Below are 23,677 nucleotides of genomic sequence, written 5' to 3' on the forward strand. Positions count from 1 at the left end.
CGCCCATCAAAAGAAAGGGTTGTGGCGTGCCATCGCCAAGGATGTGCAGACCCTGGGGGTCTGCAGTAGGTGGAGCACCCACTGCAGGAAACGGTAGGAGGATCTGAGACGCTGGGCCCGGAATACCGCGGAGGCCCAGCTGGGGACGGCCTCCCAACAAGGGAGGGGCGTCGTCGGAACCTGACCCCTCTGATGGCCTGCATAGTGGGGGTGGAATGCGAACAAGGTACCCCCACCTAGGTGAGTAAAATGTGTAGCAGGGAGCTGGGAGTAATAGAAAACCACAGAGGTAAGTAACACAGTACCCCACAATGACCAGGAATACAGGAGTACAACACTGGACTTTCCCCAAACCACCCAAAAGGAGGAAAAGAAGAAAAAGAAGACACCCAGAGAAGACTGCAAGAAAACCAGCAGTGGATTCCTGAAGAAAGAAGACCTGTAGAAAGAGGAGACCAAGAGTAACAGTGGAGTCCAGGAGGAGTAGGAGCTACTACCCACCCAGCTGTGTATGCAGGAGTTGGTCGACGGTGATGAAGAACTGGTCAGCACTGCAGCCCTGGAGCCAGAGAAGAGTTCCTGATGGATGCAGATGAAGTCCCACGCTGGAAGGAAGGTTGCAGACGGGTATCGTTGCAGGAATTCCACAAACAAGCCTTGGCAAAGGCAAAATTACAGTTAGTGGAAAAGAGGTGCTTCCAGGGACCAGAAAGGCCAAGGAGGACTCAACCCAGAAGGGGGAGTCACAGGGAACCCTCAGCGTTGCAGAGAGTCCAAAGGAGCAGAGGCAGCAGACAGTGCTACAAAAGAGGAACCCACGCCACAGGAGAACCACGCAGGAGGATGTGCTTTGCAGGATGGCGAGCTGGGGGATGGAGCTACACATTGCCTGAGATCCTTTGGAGGAGATGCAAACAAGCCTTGGCAGCTGCAAGAGATGAGGTGAAGGGGAGTACTGTCCTGCGTGGGAAGGCAAAGGCTTACCTCCACCAAAGTTGGACAGCTGGCAGAGAGGACCAGAAGGACTACTCCGGACCACCACGTGTAATGCGGGATCCACGCAGCTCAGCAGGAGAGGGGATTCACTCAGCCAGTCGTCGCTTCTAGTAGGTTACTGCGGTTGCAGGGAAGTGGCTCCTTCACTCCAAGGGAGATTCCTTCTTCTTCTTGTGCAGGCTGAAGAGTTGCAGTCTTCTGAGGATGCATGGCAAGGGAAATGTTGCTTAGCTGGCAGGGGCCCTGGAAACAATGTTTCTGAATACTCCATTCTTCTTGGAAGCAGCTTGTCAAGTCCTGGAGGTTCCAGTCGCAGTCCTGGAGGCCAGAAGTCAAAGCAGAGGTTGAAGAGGAGTCCATGGAATCATACTTCCAATACTTGCAACAGTATTGGGGTATGATTCCGACATGTTTGATACCAAACATGCCCAGGTTCGGAGTTACCATTACGTAGATGGACATAGGTAGTGACCTATGTCCAGTACACGCGTAAAATGGTGTCCCTGGACTCACAAAGTCCAGGAAAATGGATCTGGAGTTTATGGGGGCACCTCTGCTAGGGCAGGGGTGCCCTCACACACAGGTACCTGCACCCTGCCCTCTGCCCTCTGGGGTGAGAGGGCCTACCATAGGGGTGACTTATAGAGACCTGGTGTAGTGACCTGTAGTGAAATGGCAGGCCTGCTGTTAGGGTTTGTGCACAGCAAAGAGCATGTCCCCTCTCACTGCACTAGTGGGTTCTGTAATAGCTCCCTTTTAAACTTACTATTGAAAGCCTTTCTTGTTATCTCACCTTCCCCCCCCTAGGCTTCTGTGTATGTTGTTTAATGTGCTGTTTTGTTTACACATTGGGCCTTGCTTTTACCAAGGCTTCTTTAAAACACTCCTCTCTAGGCCATGTGTTAATTTAACTCATTTGCATAATAACTGAAACTCTGCACACCTTTCAAGAACATGTGCAGCATGTGAGGACCACACACAGCTCTTCAAACCACACCCAGCTCTGCACACCTTTCAAGAACATGTGCAGCATGTGAGGACCACACCCAGCCCTGTCTATAAAAGGCAGCCCCCGAGCCTCACCCAGTGCTTGTGCTCGTCTACTTCCCGCTTACCTGAGGACAGATCCCTCGGCACTGGCACTCCTGCTCTCTACAGACTTTCATTGGCTTCAATGTGCGCAGCTGCTGGCTCTTCCTTCTTCCGGTTTCCGGTTCCTCCTTGCCTTAGCCTCTCTCCTACAAGCAACCTGCAAAAGAGAAAGAAGACAAGGTTAGACTGATCAGTATCTCTTGCCAGCAACAAGTAAGTGCAAAACTTTTATTACCTGAAAGAACTCTGACAACAATTTCTGGATTCGTGTATAGACAATTTGAAACAAGATACCTTCCACGAACATTGTGATTCAAACTCTTTGTTACAAGAATACTTTGCGGAACTTTGTGAAGCAAACATTTTTTTTATTTTTTTTTATGGAACTTTTAAGAATCGAACCGTGGAAACCATTAACAGCAAGGCAAAAAATAAATCAAGGACTTGCACAAATTACATGCTGTATTTTGACGTAAAAGTACAGTATTTGTTTTATAAAAGATTCTGGAAATATGGGAAAAGTGAGTCTGCTATTGGGAATTTAGGCTTTAGTTATATTAAGATGAATGTTTGATATTGGTAATTCTGATAACGGTATTTGTTTAATGTTTTAGAAGCTTTAGAGTAATAGAAAGCACATCCCATAGCAGTAACACATTCCAAACCTGGAAACTAGAGACCAGGATCCAAGAGGTACTTTTAGAAGAAAATTTCTAATAAATAAAGGGATAGTCAGGAACCCATTTAGGAATAGGTTGTACTTATCTGTTCTTTGTTTATGTTTCATTAGGCACCAGTTTCTACAAAAGTCAGAGAGGGCCGCAGATTTGTGCAGCACTTCAACAGTGGAAACGCAAGAACGGTGTTGTCTCTTTATTTTATTTTATCCACTTCCCCCCTTCCTTTGAGCTTCTGTTCTTAGTGCACTGTTTTAAAAACTAGTGTGCTGGAACAAGCAGTTTCAGGGTGGGGTCGGATTGTCTTCAACCTCCATCAGAACTGAACAAGGACTCAGGTGAGCTGGGCTTTGACAGAAGCACAAGCCTTAAAAAAAAAAAAAATTAAGTTCTGGTGGACGATGAATATCGGGGAAGAAATAGAGGGCATTGATGTCACGGATATGGCGCAGGCCCTAAATGAGGACTTGGCTCATAATGAATCAGTGTCTGGCATCTTGCAACATATGCAAGAGGAAATAGAGAGATTAAAGATGGAGAATACCTTTTTAAAACAGGATTTAAGCAGGTATAAATTTAGGGTATCTCAGTGGAACACAGCTTTTACGCCTTTGTTTAAAACCTCCTCAGAGACAGGGGCGCCATCAAAACATACAACTTTGCCTCCCCCAGTTGAGGTCACTGTTAATGTTCCTAATGCTGTGCCCTTAGCAGCACCTGAACGTTTTCATGGAGATAGTAACAAATTCCATGTTTTTATCAATCAATGTCAATTACACTTCGTTTGTAAGCCACAACAGTTCCCTACTGATGCTACGAAAGTGGCATTCGTCTTGTCTTATTTGGGTGGCACAGCAGCCAATTGGTCAATTCCTTTCGTGGAGAGAGATGATCCCATCCTCCATAATTGGAATCAATTTAAACGTACCATGACCAGCCTTTTTGCAAAACACACTTTCATGCAGGCAAGTGATAATGAGCTTTTAAATCTTAAACAAGGTAACAAGGATTTATTGACCTATCTCACTAGTTTTAATCGTTTACTCACCGAGACACAGTGGCCAGAAGAAAAGCGTGTCTCCCTTTTCTATAAAGGTTTGAGAGACGAGTTAAAAGACGCGCTGGCTCATATCGTTGATTTGCCAGAAGACTATTCGGACTTTGTAGATTTAGTTGTGAAATTAGAACATAGACTAGGAGAAAGAAAGGGAGATAAATACAAACTGGAATCACGGTTAACTTTTATTAGACACGAGAAGAAAGACCCAGATAATAAACTCCCTGAACCTGAGCCTATGCAAATAGGGACACTCAGAGGTCCACTCACATCAGAGGAAAAAGAAAGAAGGAGAAAACTTCAATTATGTTTATATTGTGGAAGGGCAGGTCACTTTGCCAGAGAATGTCCAGTAAAGCCTAAAAATCCACGAAAGGGTGCTGTTTCCTCCACCTCCTCAACTGAATCGGGAAACTATTAAGCTCGACAAGGGGAGAGGTTACTTGTTCGAGAAAACATCTTAATCAAACCTCTAATGCTGCAGCCTTCATGGTACCGCACATACCTAGACATTTCATAATTCAGGTCGTTTTAATTGTTACTACCCAAGTGAGGCATTCTCTCCCTGTCCTACTGGACTCAGGCGCAACAGGAAATTTTGTGGATAATAAGTTAGCTGAAAACTTAGGACTTCCTATGTGCCTAAAGCCTTGTCCAGAAGCAGTATGTGCAGTGGATGGGTCAGAATTGACCTCTGGATTCATCACAAAACAAACAAGTCCACTTGTTATGGTCTGTCAGAACGGGCACACAGAGGTGATTAGCTTTGATCTGATAGATACTCCTAATTTTGGTTTGATTCTCGGGGTACCCTGGTTAACAACTCATAACCCAAAAATTGATTGGGTGAATAGAACTGTTACTTTGGATTCCTCTTTCTGTAGAACCAATTGCTATCAAGAAGCAGGTACAGAACAGAGCACAGTATTACACTGTGCTAGTGTTACACAAGATGAACCAAGTCTCCCTCCTGAATATTCTGACTTTAAAGACGTCTTTGATCCAGTAAAGGCTAGTGTGCTGCCCCCACATAGGTCTTATGACTGTCGTATAGATCTTATCCCAGGGGCCCCTTTACCTAATAACAGAGTATATGCTTTGACTGACGAAGAAACCAAATACTTAAGAACCTACCTAGATGACCTACTACAGTCTGGGTTCATCCGTCATTCCACATCTCCGGTGTCATCTCCACTCTTTTTTATCCCGAAGCCGGATAAATCCCTGCGCGCGTGTATCGATTATAGAGGACTAGGCTACAATAAAGAATAAATATCCTCTTCCTCTAATACCTGTGTTGTTGGATCAATTAAGACATTCTACTGTATACACTAAACTAGATCTGCGGGGAGCTTACCACCTGGTCCGAGTAAAAGAGGGGGATGAGTGGAAGACAGCTTTCAAGACAAAGTTTGGTTTATTTGAGTACACAGTAATGCCCTTTGGGTTATGTAATGCCCCTGCGGCCTTTCAGTTCTTTATAAATGAGGTCCTACACGAATTCCTGGACGTTTTTGTCATAGTATACATAGACGACATCCTCATTTACTCTAAGAACTCAGAAGAACATACCCAACATGTTCGTGCAGTATTATCAAAGTTAAAAGAAAATCATCTTTTTGCTAAGTTAGAAAAGTGTACTTTTAATGTCAGCAAGGTGGACTTTTTAGGATACTGCCTGTCACCTCAAGGAATAACTATGGATGTAAAGAAAATCAGTGCTATTGCTGATTGGCCAGAACCATCCTCTGTAAAGGATATTCAGAAATTTCTGGGTTTCGCCAATTTTTATAGGAGGTTTATTGCACATTTTGCAGACATTGCGGCCCCAATAACTACCTTGTTGCGGAAAGGGCAACGATTTCTTTGGACTGATGAGGCGGCACACGCCTTTCAACTCCTAAAACAAAAGTTCACTTCAGCCCCAATTCTGAAACATCCTGATCCTGACTTGCCTTTTTTTGTTGAAGCGGATGCTTCACAAGTAGCTTTAGGAGGAGTTCTCTCTCAACGAGATGCAGTAGATGGCCAGTTACATCCTATAGCCTTCTATTCCAAAAAGTTATTACCAGCTGAACAAAATTACACTGTGGCTGAAAGGGAACTACTAGCTATCAAAGTAGCCTTTTCAGAATGGAGGCACCATTTAATGGGAGCCAAGTACCCAGTTACAATCTTTTCTGACCATTGGAACCTACAGTTTTTTGGATCACTTAAAGCACTAACACCACGTCAGATGCGCTGGTTAATTTTTTTTAGCACATTTGACTTTGTAATAACCTATAGACCAGGTGCACAACAAATTCAATCTGATGTGTTATCTAGATACGGACATACTTCAGACATGAAACAAGATAAAATAGGAGAACCCATTATTCCTCCCCAAAAGTTTTTGGCACCAGTACAACAGAAGGATTTCATCACAGATCTATATAATGCACACATGCAAATAGCACCTCAGGATTGGTTAAAGGATTCCCATAACACAATACAACGAGGTTTATTGTATCACGACAACATGCTGTTAGTGCCCACCTCTGAATTACAAACACAGGTGATAATTTGGCATCACGCCTCACCGTTGGCAGGTCATCCTGGTTGGGTAAAAACCCTGGAAAATGTGCAAAAACACTTTTGGTGGGACACTATAAGAAAGGACATTAAGCAATTTGTCACTACCTGTCCAATTTGTGCAAGACATAAATCTTCTCATAAGGCCCCTGACGGCTTGTTAATACCAATGCCAAGACCCAAACAACCTTGGCACACTGTGAGCGTAGACTTTATTGTAGGTTTACCACCTGTAAAATCTTTCACAACAGTGTTGGTTATAGTGGATTTTTTATCTAAAATGGCACATTTTGTACCATTACGGAAATTACCCACGGCGGCAGAATTTGCCGATATTTTTATAAGGGAAATTGTGCGTTTACATGGTTTGCCAAGCAAAGTGGTGTCAGACCGAGGGAGCCAGTTCAACTCTAAATTTTGGAAAAAATTATGTAAAAAACTGAAAATAGATGTGGCATTATCCACTGCTTTCCACCCAGAGACAGATGGACAGACTGAACCAAACCTTACTTCAAACGCTACGTTGTTTATTGGCTGATTATTCTAGTGAATGGTTGGAAGCTCTCCCTGTAGCGGAGTTTGTTTATAATAATACTGAGCATTCAGCTCTAATTTGCTCACCATTCTATTTCTTGCAGGGGTATCATCCAAGAGCTATACCCATTTTGTTAGAAGATTCTCTGTTACCTACAGTAACGGATAGACTAACGAGGTTAGGTGACATACAAGACAAAGCCAGGAAACATTTATTAAAGTACAAGGAAAGCATGAAAAGACAAGCAGACAAACACAGATCTGAGGCCCCAATGTATAAAATCGGTGACAAGGTATGGCTCTCCACAAAGAACCTAAACATAGAGGGATCCCGAAAGCTGCAACCACGTTTCATTGGACCCTTTAGTATAACTGCCATAGTAAACACGGTAACAGTAAAATTAGATTTACCAAAAGAATATCCAGTACATACTACATTCCATGTGTCCTTGCTTAAGGCGTACAATCCAAAAACCCGACCTGAACCACCACCTCCACCCATACCAATTAAGGGAAATCTAGAATATGAAGTGAAAAGCATAAAAGACTCAAAAAGAATTAGTGGACGTCTGTTTTATTTAGTAGAATGGAAAGGATATGATGAATCTGAGAATTCATGGGAACCAGCATCATATGTACATGCCCCGCAGCTGATTAGACGGTTTTATTTAAAAAATCCAGGAAAACCCCGTCCTGTAGGAGGGCCTTTGAGGGGGGCAACTGTTAGGGTTTGTGCACAGCAAAGAGCATGTCCCCTCTCACTGCACTAGTGGGTTCTGTAATAGCTCCCTTTTAAACTTACTATTGAAAGCCTTACTTGTTATCTCACCTTCTCCCCCCCCCCAGGCTTCTGTGTATGTTGTTTAATGTGCTGTTTTGTTTACACATTGGGCCTTGCTTTTACCAAGGCTTCTTTAAAACACTCCTCTCTAGGCCATGTGTTAATTTAACTCATTTGCATAATAACTGAAACTCTGCACACCTTTCAAGAACATGTGCAGCATGTGAGGACCACACCCAGCTCTTCAAACCACACCCAGCTCTGCACACCTTTCAAGAACATGTGCAGCATGTGAGGACCACACCCAGCCCTGTCTATAAAAGGCAGCCCCGAGCCTCACCCAGTGCTTGTGCTCGTCTACCTCCCGCTTACCTGAGGACAGATCCCTCGGCGCTGGCACTCCTGCTCTCTACAGACTTTCATTGGCTTCAATGGGCGCAGCTGCTGGCTCTTCCTTCTTCCGGTTTCCGGCTCCTCCTTGCCTTAGCCTCTCTCCTACAAGCAACCTGCAAAAGAGAAAGAAGACAAGGTTAGACTGATCAGTATCTCTTACCAGCAACAAGTAAGTGCAAAACATTTATTACCTGAAAGAACTTTGACAACAATTTCTGGATTCCTGTATAGACAATTTGAAACAAGATACCTTCCACGAACATTGTGATTCAAACTCTTTGTTACAAGAATACTTTGCGGAACTTTGTGAAGCAAACATTTTTTTATTTTTTTTTATGGAACTTTTAAGAATCGAACCGTGGAAACCATTAACAGCAAGGCAAACAGTAAATCAAGGACTTGCACAAATTACATGCTGTATTTTGACGTAAAAGTACAGTATTTGTTTTATAAAAGATTCTGGAAATATGGGAAAAGTGAGTCTGCTATTGGGAATTTAGGCTTTAGTTATATTAAGATGAATGTTTGATATTGGTAATTCTGATAACAGTATTTGTTTAATGTTTTAGAAGCTTTAGAGTAATAGAAAGCACATCCCAGAGCAGTAACACATTCCAAACCTGGAAACTAGAGACCAGGATCCAAGAGGTACTTTTAGAAGAAAATTTCTAATAAATAAAGGGATAGTCAGGAACCCAGTTAGCAATAGGTTGTACTTATCTGTTCTTTGTTTATGTTTCATTAGGCACCAGTTTCTACAAAAGTCAGAGAGGGCCGCAGATTTGTGCAGCACTTCAACAGTGGAAACGCAAGAACGGTGTTGTCTCTTTATTTTATTTTAGCCACTACCCCCTTCCCTTGAGCTTCTGTTCTTAGTGCACTGTTTTAAAAACTAGTGTGCTGGAACAAGCAGTTTCAGGGTGGGGTCGGATTGTCTTCAACCTCCATCAGAACTGAACAAGGACTCAGGTGAGCTGGGCTTTGACACCTGCTGAACCCTTTGCATGGCCTCCCTATGGGTGGCAGAATAACTGCTGCAACCCGTAGGGATCCTCTGGAGCCCCAGTGCCCTGGGTACCTAGGTACCATATACTAGGGTCTTACATGGGGGGACCAGTATGCCAATTGTGGGGGAAAAAGGTACAATTTAGAGGAGAGAGCAAAACCACTGGGGTCCTGGTTAGCAGGAACCCAGTAGACACAGTCAAACATTCTGATAAAAGGCAGAAAATGGGGGTAACCATGCCAAGAAAGAGGGTACTTTCCTACAGCAGTTTTCCCCATACTTTATGGGATACGGGGGCACAGGTGCTGCCCCAGGTCCCGGAGGGCGTACGGGACACTCTAACTCAAGCCGTCAAAGATGGGAGGGACGCAGCTATGTTTACAATTCGGTGTGGTTTGGACATTACTGACTTGCTGGGCAGGGCGATTTCATCGACAATGGCCCTTATACGCCACCCCTGGCTTAGTACTTCTGGCTTTTTGGGGGATGTTCAGACAAACCTTATGGACATGCCCTTCGATGGCTCATGTCTTTTAGAGAAAACGCAGACTTGGAGCTTGAGCAGTTCAAGGACTCTCGGGCTCGGCCAGATCCTTGGGCTTCTCGGCACCACCTCGTCAGCAATCTGCCTTTTGCCCCTTTTGAGGCTTCAGAAGTGGTGAGGTACCACGCCAATCTCAAATCAGCCACCGTCCTTCATCATCTCAGCATCCACAGTGCGAGGACGAGTCATGGTACCTCCAGACCCAGAGGGTCTAGTCAGAGGTCAGCCACAACCCAGCCCCCTTTCTCCACAGTGCCCAAGTCCTCCCAGTGTGGTTCTGCAAGACCACACGGGTCAGGTTAGAGGGAGGATTCAATTTCATCTCCCTCACTGGCGGTCCATAACATCGGACAAATGAGTCTTGCAGATCATACAGAAGGGCTATTTCCTCACCTTCCAGTCTTTCCCTACCTCTATGCCTCCATTAAAAGAACCGCTGATGGAGGATCACTTAATTTTGCTCCATGAGGAAGTTATGTCTCTCTTGGCCAAGGGAGCTATAGAAAGGGTCCCAATGTCAGAAGTAGGCAGTGGTTGTTATTCCCGCTCCTTTCTGAGTCCCAAAAAGAACAAGAGTCTTCACCCCATTCTGGATTTGCGGGACGTCAATCTGTTCCTCAAAAAGGAGAAATTCAAGATGCTCACTGTTGCTCAGGTCTTGTATGCCCTAGACCAAGGAGACTGGATGGTAGCGTTGGCCTTGCAGGATGCGTATTTTCACATCCCCATCCTGCCCGCCCACAGGCATTACTTGCTGTTCAAGGTGGGCCACGAGTACTTTCAGTTTACCGTGCTCCCCTTCGGTCTCACCAGTGCCTCTCGGGTGTTCACCAAGATGATGGCGGTGGTAGCGGCTCATCTGTGCAGGTTGGGGGTTTCAGTCTTCCCCTACCTTGATGACTGGCTGTTGAAGGCTCCTACGCCCCAGGCTCTTGACCCCACCTTCTGATTACGGGGGACCTCCTGCATTCACTGGGGTTCACTATAGACGTGCCAAAGTCACACCTGACTCCCTCTCAGAAGCTCCCTTTCATCTGAGCCGTTCTGGACACAGTGCTGTTTCGGGCTTATCCTGCCGAGCAGCGACTTCTGAATATTCAGGTTATGATACCAATATTTCAGCCTTTATTCTGGATTTCGGTGAGACAGACTCTGAAGCTATTGGGACTCATGGCCTCCTGCATCCTGCTAGTCAAGCATGCCAGATGGCATATGAGGGCTCTGCAGTGGGACTTGAAGTTCCAGTGGGCGCTGCATCAGGGGAATCTTACCGACACGCTTCAGATCAAGGAGGGAACTACAAAAGACCTGCAGTGGTGGTTAGTGAACTGCAATTGGGTCAGAGGCAGACTCCTCTCCCTTCCCCATCCAGATCTCACTGTAGTGACAAATGCGTCACTTCTCCGATGTGGCGGTCAACTGGGAGAGGTGGAGGTCTGAGGTCTCTGGTTTCTGGCGGAATCCAGACTCCATATCAACTTACTTGAGCTCCGGGTGATCCAACTGGCATTGAAAGCATTTCTTCCTGTTGTCAAAGGGAAGCTAGTGCAGGTGTTCACAGACAACACCACCACAATGTGGTACTGCAACAAGAAGGGCGGTGTGGCGCTGTGGACCCTTTGTAAAGAGGCTCCTCATCTCTGGACATGGCTGGAACAGCAGGGCATAACCCTAGTGGTTCAACACGTGGCAGGTTCTCTGAACGCCAGGGCAGACAAACTCAGCCGTCAGCACCTAGTGGATCACGAATGGTATCTCAACCCGGAGGTGGGGCAAGGACTCTTTTAGCAGTGGGGAGAGCCTTGGTTAGATCTGTTTGCCTCCGCAGTGAACGCGCAGTGTCAACAGTATTGTGTATTGGAGTTTCCAAGACGGCAGTCACTCTGCAACGCTTTTCGTCACAAGTGGAGTTCAGGCCTCCTGTACGCCTTTCCGCCCATACCACTTCTGCCCAGAGTTCTCAAGAAGATCAAGAACGACCGGGCCCAAGTAATCCTGGTGGCTCCGGATTGGGCACGGAGAGTCTGGTATCCTGAGTTTCTGAAAATGAGCATCTATTCTCCGATCAGGCTGCCCCTTTGGGAGGATCTTCTGTCGCAGCAGCAGGGGAGGGTTCTCCACCTGAACCTGTCAACTCTGCACCTTCAAGCGTGGAGATTAAGCAGTGGCAGTTGATGGATTTTGACCTTCCTCCTGAAGTCTGTAGAGTTATTTTGGCAGCCATGCGTCCCTCCACTAAAACGGTATACGCCTGCAGTTGGAAATTTAGTATATTATTGCACATAAAGGTCTATTGATCCTCTTTCTGCTTCTCTTTCTGATATCCTTCTCTTTATAGTATCCCTTGCCCAGCAGGGTTCTGCCTTGGGTACTCTCAGGGACTATCTTTCTGCCTTATCGGCATTCACTTTCCAAATCTCCCATTGTACATAGATTCCTCAAAGTGCTTGTACATATGTTTCCCACTACGCCCTTAGTTATGCCCCAGTGGGACTTAAATCTGGTCCTTACATTTCTTATATGTGCTCCATTCGAGCCCTTACACAACTGTCCCCTCCGGATGCTCACAATCAAGACAGCCTTCTTAGTGGCAATAACATCTGCCAGGAGGGTGAGTGAGATGCAGGCTCTTTCATCCAAGCCACCGTATCTCACCATGTTTTCAGACAAGGTGGTTCTAAAAAATCATGGCTCTTTCCTCCCCAAGGTGGTGAACCCATTTCATCAGGGTCAGAATATCACCCTGCCCACCTTCTTTGCTCCACTGCATCCCTCTAAGGAAGAGGAGCGACTTCACTGGCTGGATCAAAAAGAGCATTGTCGTTCTACCTTGACCGCACAAAAGAGTTCCGGGTGGATGACCAACTGTTTGTGGGGTACATGGGAGCAAAGAAGAGTCGGACAGTGCAGAAACAAACCATTTTGCGCTGGGTCAGTCTCTGCATCAAGATCTGCTACGCATTGGCCAGGAGGAAGCCTACCAGGGGCAAAGCTACTAACACTGCGCTAGCTCTGGCATACCAGTCCTGGATATCTGTCAGGCAGCAACTTGGACATCCTTGCACACGTTTGCAAAACATTACTGCCTGGACAATCAGGCACGGAGAGACAGACGCTTTGCCCGTTCGGTCCTACAGGACTTTTTAGTGTAAGTAGAGGTATCGACAGCCCGTCGCCAGGAGGTTATGGCTTGGGTATCTATTCAAAGGTAAGGAATCTGCAGCTAGAAGTCTATATCAGATGAACAATTTACTTTCCTTCAATAACACATTATCAGGTAGAGACTCTATATAGCTGCAGATTCCTTACACCCATCCATGCCTCCCAGCTCTGTGGATATGTCTAGTAGGGTTAGGGTTTATCCCTTTTAGGGCCCTAGTTTTGCAGAGACGAACTGTTGGTTCTATCCATGACTTTGCGCTTCTGGTGTGAAAGAACTGACGTACGCGCACCGGGGTGGTGCCTTTATAGGTGACCGTGACATCACAAATGGCTCCAACGACGCTGATGACGCCATGCGAAGCCAAACGATGCAAGCGGATCCGAACAATGCCACCCAACAGCACGCGCAGGGTACTGCTCAGCAAAAAAATCCAGATTCGAAGCTGACGCCAGGGAATTTAATTGTTAGGAGTCTGCAGCTAGATAGATTCTCTACCAGATAATGTGTTACCAAAGGTAAGTAACTTGTTCGTTGGGGTGCTTTTTTTTTAATTGCACATGGTTACCATTGACTTGAAGTCAATGGGAATTGCATTTTCTAAATGCTTTGTACTTCTGCATAGGAATCACAGATAGGTAATCCCTAATTGTGATTCCCTAAAGGGCTTTGTACATCAGAAAAGCCCATTTTGCATTTCTTAATGGTCCAAAATAGAGATTCAGACTGTTAAGAAATACAAACTGACTTTGTAAATCTGGCCCAAGGTCCTTGTATTGTCACAAGAAGCCCAAAAGCCAGGGATGCGGGTGTTCGAGCACAAAATAGAACTGTCCATGTAGCACGATCTGGATTAAAATATTTCAGCAGAAATAATTCAGACATACACAAACGGAAGTAGATGACAAACAGTTGAATTTGATCTTTCACAGGTGGGGAAAACCACATTAGGACATGTTGCCAATTGATCAGAATAAAAAATGTCCTCTGGTTGTGTGCAAGTGGTACTAATCAGGATCCAAAAGCAAGGCTCTGGTGCTGGCAAATGGTGCTGACCTGGAAACTTAATTTATGCATTTGCTCCAACTACCCTGATGCCAAGAGTTTTCTGCAGGATCAAAAAGGGAGGGGCATAGTGATTATGGCAGTCCCTGCCTGGCAGAGACAGCATTGGTTAACGGAGTTGTGGAACAGGTCTATTTCGCCCCCTGCGTGGTTCAAATTAGACACCAGTCTTCTGTCCAGGAACAAGGGACAAATACTTTCCCTCCAATCCATAGTCCCTGTGATTGACTGCACTGCTTATCAAGACTTAAAATTCAATCATCTAGATTTACCTGACAATTGTAAACGTGTACTTGGCGCAGCTAGAGTGCCATCCACGATCAAGATGTATCCTCTGAAAAGGAAGAGTTTTATGAATATTTTGAATAAAACGTTTTGGAAAACGTAGAGTTATTGTCATTGAGTGTGGTGTCATTAAGCGGAGTGTGGTACAATAGAGTGGAGGAGAGGGTTGTAAAGGCCTGATAATGAATTTGCTAGGTTTAGGGCTTTGCTTGATGTTTATGTACATAAAAGAGTAGTTCATGCACACGTGATTAGTATGATAACTGGGCCAGCTAAGGCCAGGTCTGCAATAAAGCTGAGTTTATTGATGTTTTTACTTTGATGTTCACAAACATTGAGTATGTTTACTTTTATAATCCAGCATCACCAGCTGTATGTTAGTGTAATTGGTGGGAATGGCAATTGGCCGTTAAAAGTGAGAGCTTTTCCCATAGTAAAGGTGTGTACGGTTTAGTTCAATATTTGCAATGATTGGAACATGTATGTATGATATGTTAGGGCAAGAACTTCTTCCACCACAAGTTTGTTAATGTTCATTGTTGGATGTTTGTAACCAATAGTCTATGTTTTTTTTTTTAATCCAACCTAAAATATATGTGTGGATGGGTGGGGGCGGAAGGGTAACTCTGAGAGTTGGAGTCCACAAGGGCAGGATCTTTGATCATGGAGAGAGTTTGTTTAAGCATTTTATTGGATGTTTCTGATGGATACAACTACCTGTGGATTCCTCACCTCATGAATACTCCCATGGCGCCAGCATTCGACGGAAATCTTCTTACTAGTCTCTGCACGTCGACGAGGACGTCACTGTCTCGCACGCGACGCCGTCTGACGTCATACAGGCAATAAGAGGTCCTCGACGACGTGCGGACGTCAGTTCCCTTTTTTCCGTGCATTCGAAACGGTTATCTTCGAGGGAGCAACTGTTACTCTTGCGGTTACAGTGTATATCTTGCTGCGTACTTCTTCTCTGTGGAAATAATGTCGCAGAGAAAGTCTGGATTTAAGCCTTGTCGTGAGTGTGGAGGCAAGATGTCGGTGACGGATCCTCATTCCGATTGCCTTTGGTGTTTGAGCTCCGACCACGACGTCTCGACTTGTGATTCGTGTCAGCACATGAATCCGAAGGCCATTAAAGAACGCGAGGCGAAGCTGTTTATGGCCAAGTCAAAGGAGAAGCATCACAAGAAAAAGTCTTCTCCAAGACATCGGCGTCATCGAGACTCCCGGCGCCGTAGAGAATCTCGGCGTCATTCAAGGGAGGCTCGTTCCAGGTCTCCGGATCGGCGCCGGAGGACATGGGAGGTCAGCCCCACGGTGACGCCGCATCCTTCGACGCCGTTGCTCTCTCCGACGTCTCCAACTTCGCCTGGACAGGCGTCGGTGATTGAGGTATTGGAGCCTCAGGTGTTTTCTCCGGCGCAGACGCCGAGGCCGGCGTTGGGGTCGCCTCCGAGTCAGGCACCCCAGTATCCGGCTTTTCCCACCCCTGGAGCCGATAGTTCCGCATTCTTGAATGCGATGTATGCCATCTTCCAACAGATGGCTCCAGGGGGTGCTCCGGCTGGGCCTTTGGCCTTTTCTTTGGGTGATCTTGCGCCTCTTCGGCCGGCACCCTTTATGCCCTTTCTCCCGTTTGGGAACGTGGGCTCGACGCCAGTGTCGGCGCCGGTGGCCGCTCCGATGGCTTCGGAGGGATTGGCCCCAGGGATTTCCATCCCGTCGACGTCGAGATTTCGGCCTGTGACTCCGGTGGGTCCATCCATTTCATCTGCTCTTCAGTCGGCGCCGAAGTTACCTGTGGCGCCGGATGCGGCGTCGGTGGCTTCGGAAGATCGGCGCCGATCTCCGACTTCGGCGGAGGTGTTGTCGACTCCGCGGATTGAGCAACGACTGCATTCAAGGAGGCGTGCTCTCCGGGTACTAGAGGAGCAGGAGTACCAACGAGCCCTAGAGGAAGGAGAGCTAGAGGACTCGGGTGATGGGCTGCGTGGACTGGAGTCGGCCAGTGGGCTGGACACTTCCCCTGAGTGGGACCTTTCGTCCCCGGGGGAATATACCGAGGAAGCTGCTTCCTTTCATACAGTGGTACGGAAGGCAGCTAGTTTTTTGGACCTGCCTTTGCCGGTGGTGGAGGCGAAACAAAACCTTTTGACAGAGGTGTTGCATCCGGCCTCAGCCGTGGCGGAGCCTCTATTACCTTTTAATGACGCTCTGCTGGATCCGGTTTTAGAGGTGTGGAAGAAGCCGGCATCTTCCCCAGCAGTTCACAGAGCCGTGGCCAGGAGGTATCGGACGGCTCCAACTGATCCTGGTTTCCTATCTAGGCACCCTACGCCGGAGAGCTTGGTTGTGCAGGCCTCCTGTTCGTCCAAATCAGCGCCTGGTTCTTTCCCGACGGTGCCTGGGGACAGAGACTCAAAAAAGCTAGAGGCGCAGTCGAAGAAGATTTTTTCGTCCTGCAGTCTGGCGTTAAAAGCCACTAATGCGACCTGTATCCTGGGGAGGTATATTCATGCTCTAATGGATGACATCTCCTCTTCGTTTACAGAGCTTCCCCAGGCTCTTTTGGATCTTGTCTCTGATGCCCAGGCTGCTGCGACCCAAATTATCCAGACGGGACTGGATACCACCGACTCGGTAGCCAGAGCAATGGGCACAACTGTGGTGGAAAGGAGACAGGCCTGGCTACGTAACTCGGGCTTTTCGGCAGATGTACAGTCCACATTGTTGGATCTCCCGTTTGATGGGGACAAACTGTTTGGGGCTAAGGCTGATTCGGCCTTGGAACGTTTTAAGGAGAGCAGGGCCACGGCTAAGTCGTTGGGACTCCAAGCTCCTTCTTCCATGGCCTCTTCCAGATTCTTCAGGAGGTTTCGTGGATTTGGGCGTGGCTCTTCCTCCTCTTCCTTTCGGGGAAGATATCAGCAACCTGCCTCTTCCCACCCCTATAGATCTTTTAGGGGGAGGGGTAGGGTCCGCACCAGGGGAGCCTCTCAGCAGCACTCTGCCTCTTCCTCATCCTCTGGCGGGGTGCAGCAGGGGAAGCAGCCTTAGGCTTCCACCATTTCCCACTCACTCCTCTCCTGTAGGGGGAAGATTACAGCATTTTCTCACCAAATGGGAGACTGTTACGTCGGACACTTGGGTTCTCAGTGTTGTGGGAAAAGGCTACACCCTTCCCTTTCGGGAGTTTCCGCCCCTCATCCCGCCCCGCCCTTCGTATTGTTCACAAGAACACCTCCTGTTGCTAGAACAGGAGGTAGAAGTCCTCCTTTTAAAGGGCGCGGTGGAGTTGGTCCCAGAGCAGGAAAGGGGTCAAGGAGTTTACTCAAGGTATTTCCTGATTCCCAAGAAGGATGGTCGTTTGAGACCAATTCTGGACCTGAGGATCTTGAATTGGTTCCTCAAGCAGGAAAAGTTCAAGATGCTGACCCTAGCACAGGTGCTTTTGGCGTTGAACATGGAAGACTGGATGGTGTCTGTCGACTTGCAGGATGCTTACTTTCATGTCCCGATACTCAAGTCACACAGGAAGTATCTCCGGTTTGTGGTGGGATCGCAACACTACCAGTTTGCGGTCCTTCCGTTTGGTCTTACTTCAGCACCTCGAGTCTTCACGAAGGTGATGTCGGTGGTTGCGGCAGAGCTCAGAAGGAAGGGGATAGCAGTATTCCCTTACTTGGACGATTGGTTGATCAAAGCCAAGTCCCCGGAGCTTGTGTTGCGTCATCTGCAGTCAACAACCCAGTTGTTGTTCGACCTGGGCTTTTCGGTGAACGAGCCCAAATCTCACCTGGAGCCCTCTCAGCGCCTCCTGTTCATAGGGGCAGTACTGGATACGACATTGGGTCGGGCCTTTCCTCCGCCTCAGCGGATTCAAGATATTCAGGATTTGGTTCCAATGTTTCGAAATGGAGCGGTAGTTCCAGTCCTCAAGGTCCTTCGTCTGCTCGGTCTTTTTGCCTCCTGCATTCTGTTGGTCACGCATGCTCGCTGGCACATGAGGGCTCTTCAGTGGTGCCTCCGAAGGCAGTGGTCTCAACACAGAGGGGATCTAGAGGGTACTGTCAAGATCTCCAGAGATGCTGCTGTGGATTTGAAGTGGTGGATTGCAAGCAACAATCTTTCACAAGGAAAACCGTTCCAGCAGTCGCCACCAGTGGCCACAGTCATAACGGATGCTTCCACTCTAGGGTGGGGAGCTCATCTGGGGGATCTGGAGATCAAAGGTCTTTGGTCTCCAGAGGAACAGATTTTTCACATCAATCTGTTAGAGTTATGGGCTGTACGTCTGGCTCTCAAGGCCTTCCTCCCTTCCCTTCGTGGTCAGTCGGTACAGGTCCTAACGGACAATACTACCACGATGTGGTACATAAACAAGCAGGGAGGAGTGGGGTCGTACCTTCTCTGCAGAGAAGCTCTTCGACTATGGTCCTGGGCAAAGGACCATCGGATTTGCTTGATAGCAAGCCATCTGGCCGGAGTCTTGAACGTGCGTGCGGACAGTCTCAGTCGCCACTTCTCGGCAGACCACGAGTGGCGTCTCCATCCAGATCAAGTCCGTTTAATCTTCCAGAAGTGGGGGTTTCCTCGGGTAGATCTGTTCGCCACTCGAGAGAACGCGCATTGTCCGTTGTTCTGCAGCCTTCAGTATCCGATGCAGGAAGCGTTGGGGGACGCGTTTCAAATGACCTGGTGCGGCCAGTTGCTTTACGCGTTTCCTCCCATACCCTTGATTCCTCGAGTATTGAGGAAGATTCGCCAAGACCGGGCTCTAGTAATCGTAATAGCTCCGGATTGGCCAAGGAGGGTGTGGTACTCCGACCTTCTCCAACTCTCAACGTGCCCGCCGCTCCGTCTCCCTTTCAGGGCAGACCTCCTCTCGCAGTCGCAGGGGCAGGTTCTACACCCCAACCTCCAGAGTCTGCACCTACATGCCTGGAGATTGAACGGGGCAACCTGAGTTCCTTCTCTCTCCCGCCTGAGGTAGTGGATGTTATATTAGCGGCCAGGCGACACTCCACTAAATCTATCTACGCTAATAGGTGGTCTAAATTTGTTGCGTGGTGTGGAGAGAGGCAGATTGATCCTTTACAAGCTCATCTATCGGACGTTTTGTCTTTTGCTCTATCTCTGGCGCAGAAAGGTTGTGCAGTGGCTACCATTAAAGGTTATTTATCGGCCTTGTCAGCCTTCATATGTCTTCCAGACCAACCATCTTTATTTAAATCCCCTATTGTTATCAGATTCTTGAAAGGTCTTCTAAATCAATATCCTCCAAAGCCATTCGTTATGCCGCAATGGGATTTGTCCTTAGTCCTGACTTTCCTTATGGGGTCCCCTTTTGAACCTATGCATTCTTGCCCCTTGAGGTATTTGTTTTTAAAAACAGTCTTCCTGATAGCTATAACATCAGCAAGGAGAGTGAGTGAGTTGCAGGCCTTATCAGTAAAACCCCCTTATACAACTTTTTATGGGGATAAGGTGGTGTTGAGGACCAAGGCTGCTTTCCTCCCGAAGGTTGTTTCACCCTTCCATTTGGCTCAGGCAATTACTTTGTCCACGTTCTATCCTCCGCCTCATCCTTCCAAAGAGGAAGAAAGACTGCACCGTCTGGATCCAAAGAGAGCGTTGAGCTTCTTTATCGATAGAACAAAGGATTTCAGGCTGGAGGATCAGCTGTTTATTGGATACGTGGGCAAGAGGAGAGGAAAGGCAGTCCACAAGAGAACACTATCCAGGTGGGTTGTTCTTTGCATTAAAATATGTTACTCTTTGGCAAAGAAGGATCCTCCTGAGGGCATTAGAGCTCATTCCACCAGAGCTAAGTCGGCCACTTCGGCCTTAGCCAGAGGTGTTCCTGTGGTCGACATCTGCAAGGCCGCAACTTGGTCGTCCCTTCACACTTTTGCAAAACATTACTGTTTAGATTCTGAGGTTAGAAGGGACGGCCATTTTGCACGGTCAGTGCTGCAGGATTTCTTGGTTTGACCATTTAGGCACCCACCGCCGGGCGTGGTACTGCTTTGGGACTCTATTCATGAGGTGAGGAATCCACAGGTAGTTGTATCCATCAGAAGAACGAGTTACTTACCTTCGGTAACGACTTTTCTGGTGGATACATTAGCTACCTGTGGATTCCTCACGTCCCACCCGCCTCCCCGTTGCCTTTATGGTCTTGCCAAGTAATCCTTGAGTGCGCTCCTCTTGATCTTTGAGGGTGCAATAGATGTATATATATAATATATTTATATATATATGGGTATATGTGTATATATCTTTATGTATATACTTGGTGTGTGTATATATTTTTAAAAGAAAGGTTTTGTATATATATATATATATATATGTACATAAAAAAGATTTACAGTTATTCATACAATGTGGTGTATTTTTACAATATAATGGATGTTGCTTTGTTCTTTCATTGCATTGCCTGGTTGTTCTCATGCACGTAAAAAATGATTGGTACTGACGTCCGCACGTCGTCGAGGACCTCTTATTGCCTGTATGACGTCAGACGGCGTCGCGTGCGAGACAGTGACGTCCTCGTCGACGTGCAGAGACTAGTAAGAAGATTTCCGTCGAATGCTGGCGCCATGGGAGTATTCATGAGGTGAGGAATCCACAGGTAGCTAATGTATCCACCAGAAAAGTCGTTACCGAAGGTAAGTAACTCGTTCTTTAAGCATAAGCTTTTCCTAGGCTATGAACATCTCCCCAATGCAACTTTAAGAGTGTTTTCAGTTGTTGTGTTTGTGTACGGCGATGTTCGGGGCTACTAATGTTTGCAGACTGTTCGATTGGTATTAAAACGTGGATAACCCCCTTTTGGCCGTTGTCACCAAATCTGGTTGTAGTTTTATATGCCTGTTACTCTAGCTTGGTTTAAGTTTTTGGGTGGTGGGTCGGGGTGGTTGTGGGGCAATGCTAATTAAGGTCCAAAAATGGGATTTCCCATAGAAAGATGACTCAACCTTCACCATGGAGACGTTCTTGTAAGAACTGGTATGTATGTTGCTGTGTGTTCTATCATCATGATACAGGCTTAAGTGTAGTCATAACATGGTTGTTATACATATCTACTGTGGAGATTATAGTTACGAAAGTATGCTTGAAGTGCTGCTCAAGTACAAAGAAAGATGGTTAATTAACTATGTCATGTGTTAAGGATACTTTGTCCCAAATGAACCTAGGCCCTTCAGCTAATCATTTGAAATGTGACATTTTATTGTGATTTAAATTGTGTGACTTATTGTAAGAGTTAATAAAAGTAAAAGATATACAACAAAAGCATTAAGACTGTTTTTTTTAAAAAGGTATCAATCGCAAGTGCTTAGTTGTATGTTAAGCCCATGTTTACAGACAAAGGTGGGCACTTTTTTTGCTTGACTATATGTAATCTAAGATTGCATAAACATTTTACTTCCTCCAGGCCCTGGGCATCGAAAACGAAGATGAGGTATACAAGCTTGTGGACTTCTTCCTCAAGTACCGAGCTGAACATTTACCACCAGACCAGGTAAGATGAGCAGGTCTCCAAGGAGGGATGTGCCCAATGTATCTGATTAGAAGTTCAAATTACGTTCTAGAGACTAGAGCACATACAGAGCATCTATGTGTCACAAACATGTACTTTACTAGTGCTCCTGAAAGGTGATAGAGCAGTGTGCATTGACTATCAAGTTAGTTCTTTAGTACACCAAAGAGAATGCCTTGTTGAACGTGTGTGATATCACACACTTTGAATAATATTGTATACAATAAGATAGCGTTGAAAAGTATTTACATAAGGTTATCATGATGCAGGCAGGCTGGTGCAATGGCGGAAAGACCCACTTCTATGTATGTCTTGTGCTGTTGTCACCTGATTGCTTTTTGCCATTGTCCCTAGAAGATTAGCAAGTTTATCCTTTTGGGAAGCAAATGTGATCCGGTGGTTAGGTTGCTGACATTAAAATCTGGAGATCTGAATCTCTGCTTCAGCAGCTGACCCTGCTCAATTGAACAATTTGAGGCAACTAAACTAATGTATCTGTATATTTATGTATAGAACTTGAAGTTTGAAATACTCCTACAATAACAGACAGCAGTCACTGTAAAACGTTTTTTTTTGGCTTTGACGCTAGATCTGAACTGTATCAAAAATGTACAAATATAAAAAGTAAAAAAACTGAGAACTCAAATGTTGGTAATACATAGATATATTTTAGACCTACTTTAAAGGGTTAAACAGTTTCCCATATGGGCAATATTGCTAACACTGAGAACTATCCTTATTGCTCCTGTTAAAAAAGCAATATGAAGCCCAGTGATTCACATGTGTCAACAGTGATGATGAACATAAGTATTCTACATTGAATGGTCTGTTTTTCTTTGACTTTAATTACCATTGGTTTTGATAGGGTGAAGAAGAAATAAAGGAAATTGTTCAAGAAGCAAGTGAGAGCCAGTCTAGAAAATTGGGAAAATCAAGCTCTGACGAGCTCATCCACCCAAACGATGTGCTACGTGCTCTTCGGGACTTTGTCAAGGACTACAGGACACAAAGGTTAGGAAGAGAGTTTGAAGGGAGGTGACCTGGATGTCTGGTTAGTGGACTTTGTTGGAGTTGCTGAGCTGCTCTTCACTATGAGGCCAGAGAGTGATAAAGAAAGTTAATAATAATGTGAAAGCCTTGCAAAACGTGCAACACATCAGTACTATAGGACTGAATGCATTATACTGTTGGGAACAAACAAAATAACGGTTGTTTTTAAGGCATCCACTTTTATTTAGAAACGTCATGAATAGGTATTATAAATACTCACAAGGGTATGTTATTTCTCCCAATAAAAAGATGAGTGTGGGTTGGAAAAGTACTTAGCCTTATTCGCAAATGGAGGTCATTCAGCAAAAAGATCACCACAGTGGTGTTTAAACAGATATGTGACCTCTACCACTACCTCAATATGACCAGCCATTCAATCACTGATACAACCAATTTGACCACTAGTATCAGTACCACCCTTTCCAACCATTACTACTGTCATCACCAACACTACCCACAGCAGTACAAGTACAACACTACTAACATTTCCACAACCAATACCAACAATACCACCCCTACCACTGGACCCACCATGAATAGCCTCACCATTACCAATAACACCACAACTACCAATGCCAATACCACCTCCAATTCCACCAACAACAACAAAAGGACCACTAATACAACACTACCATTATGCCCACCAATACCACTAGCAATACCATTATGGATACCACCACCACTGATACCAAAAATACCACCATCAACAGTACTACCACCAATACCATTGCCAGCTCTAACACCATGCGTAACAATACCACTACCACAACACCATTACCATAACCAAAATACTACACCAGTAACACCACTATTCTCCAGCACTGGATCTTTCATAGATTCACATGTTTGGATATTCCCCGTTGCTAGGCTGGGAATCCTTGGTAAAATAATGTTAAATAGGAGTTTTTCTATTAGATCAACTC

General features: G+C 46.1%; 1 protein-coding gene across 1 annotated transcript in view; it reads left to right on the top strand.

The window, feature by feature from the left end:
- Positions 1–22,157, top strand: part of DRC1 (dynein regulatory complex subunit 1) — a 597,053-nt gene extending 574,896 nt beyond the window's left edge. Inside the window, exons 16-17 of the mRNA XM_069236516.1 lie at positions 21,600–21,686; positions 22,059–22,157. Coding sequence (XP_069092617.1) covers positions 21,600–21,686; positions 22,059–22,157 — 186 coding nt within the window. The remainder of the gene's footprint in view (positions 1–21,599; positions 21,687–22,058) is intronic.
- Positions 22,158–23,677: the final 1,520 nt, after the last annotated feature.

Source organism: Pleurodeles waltl, chromosome 5 (genome assembly GCF_031143425.1).
Source record: "Pleurodeles waltl isolate 20211129_DDA chromosome 5, aPleWal1.hap1.20221129, whole genome shotgun sequence".
Taxonomy (NCBI): domain Eukaryota; kingdom Metazoa; phylum Chordata; class Amphibia; order Caudata; family Salamandridae; genus Pleurodeles; species Pleurodeles waltl.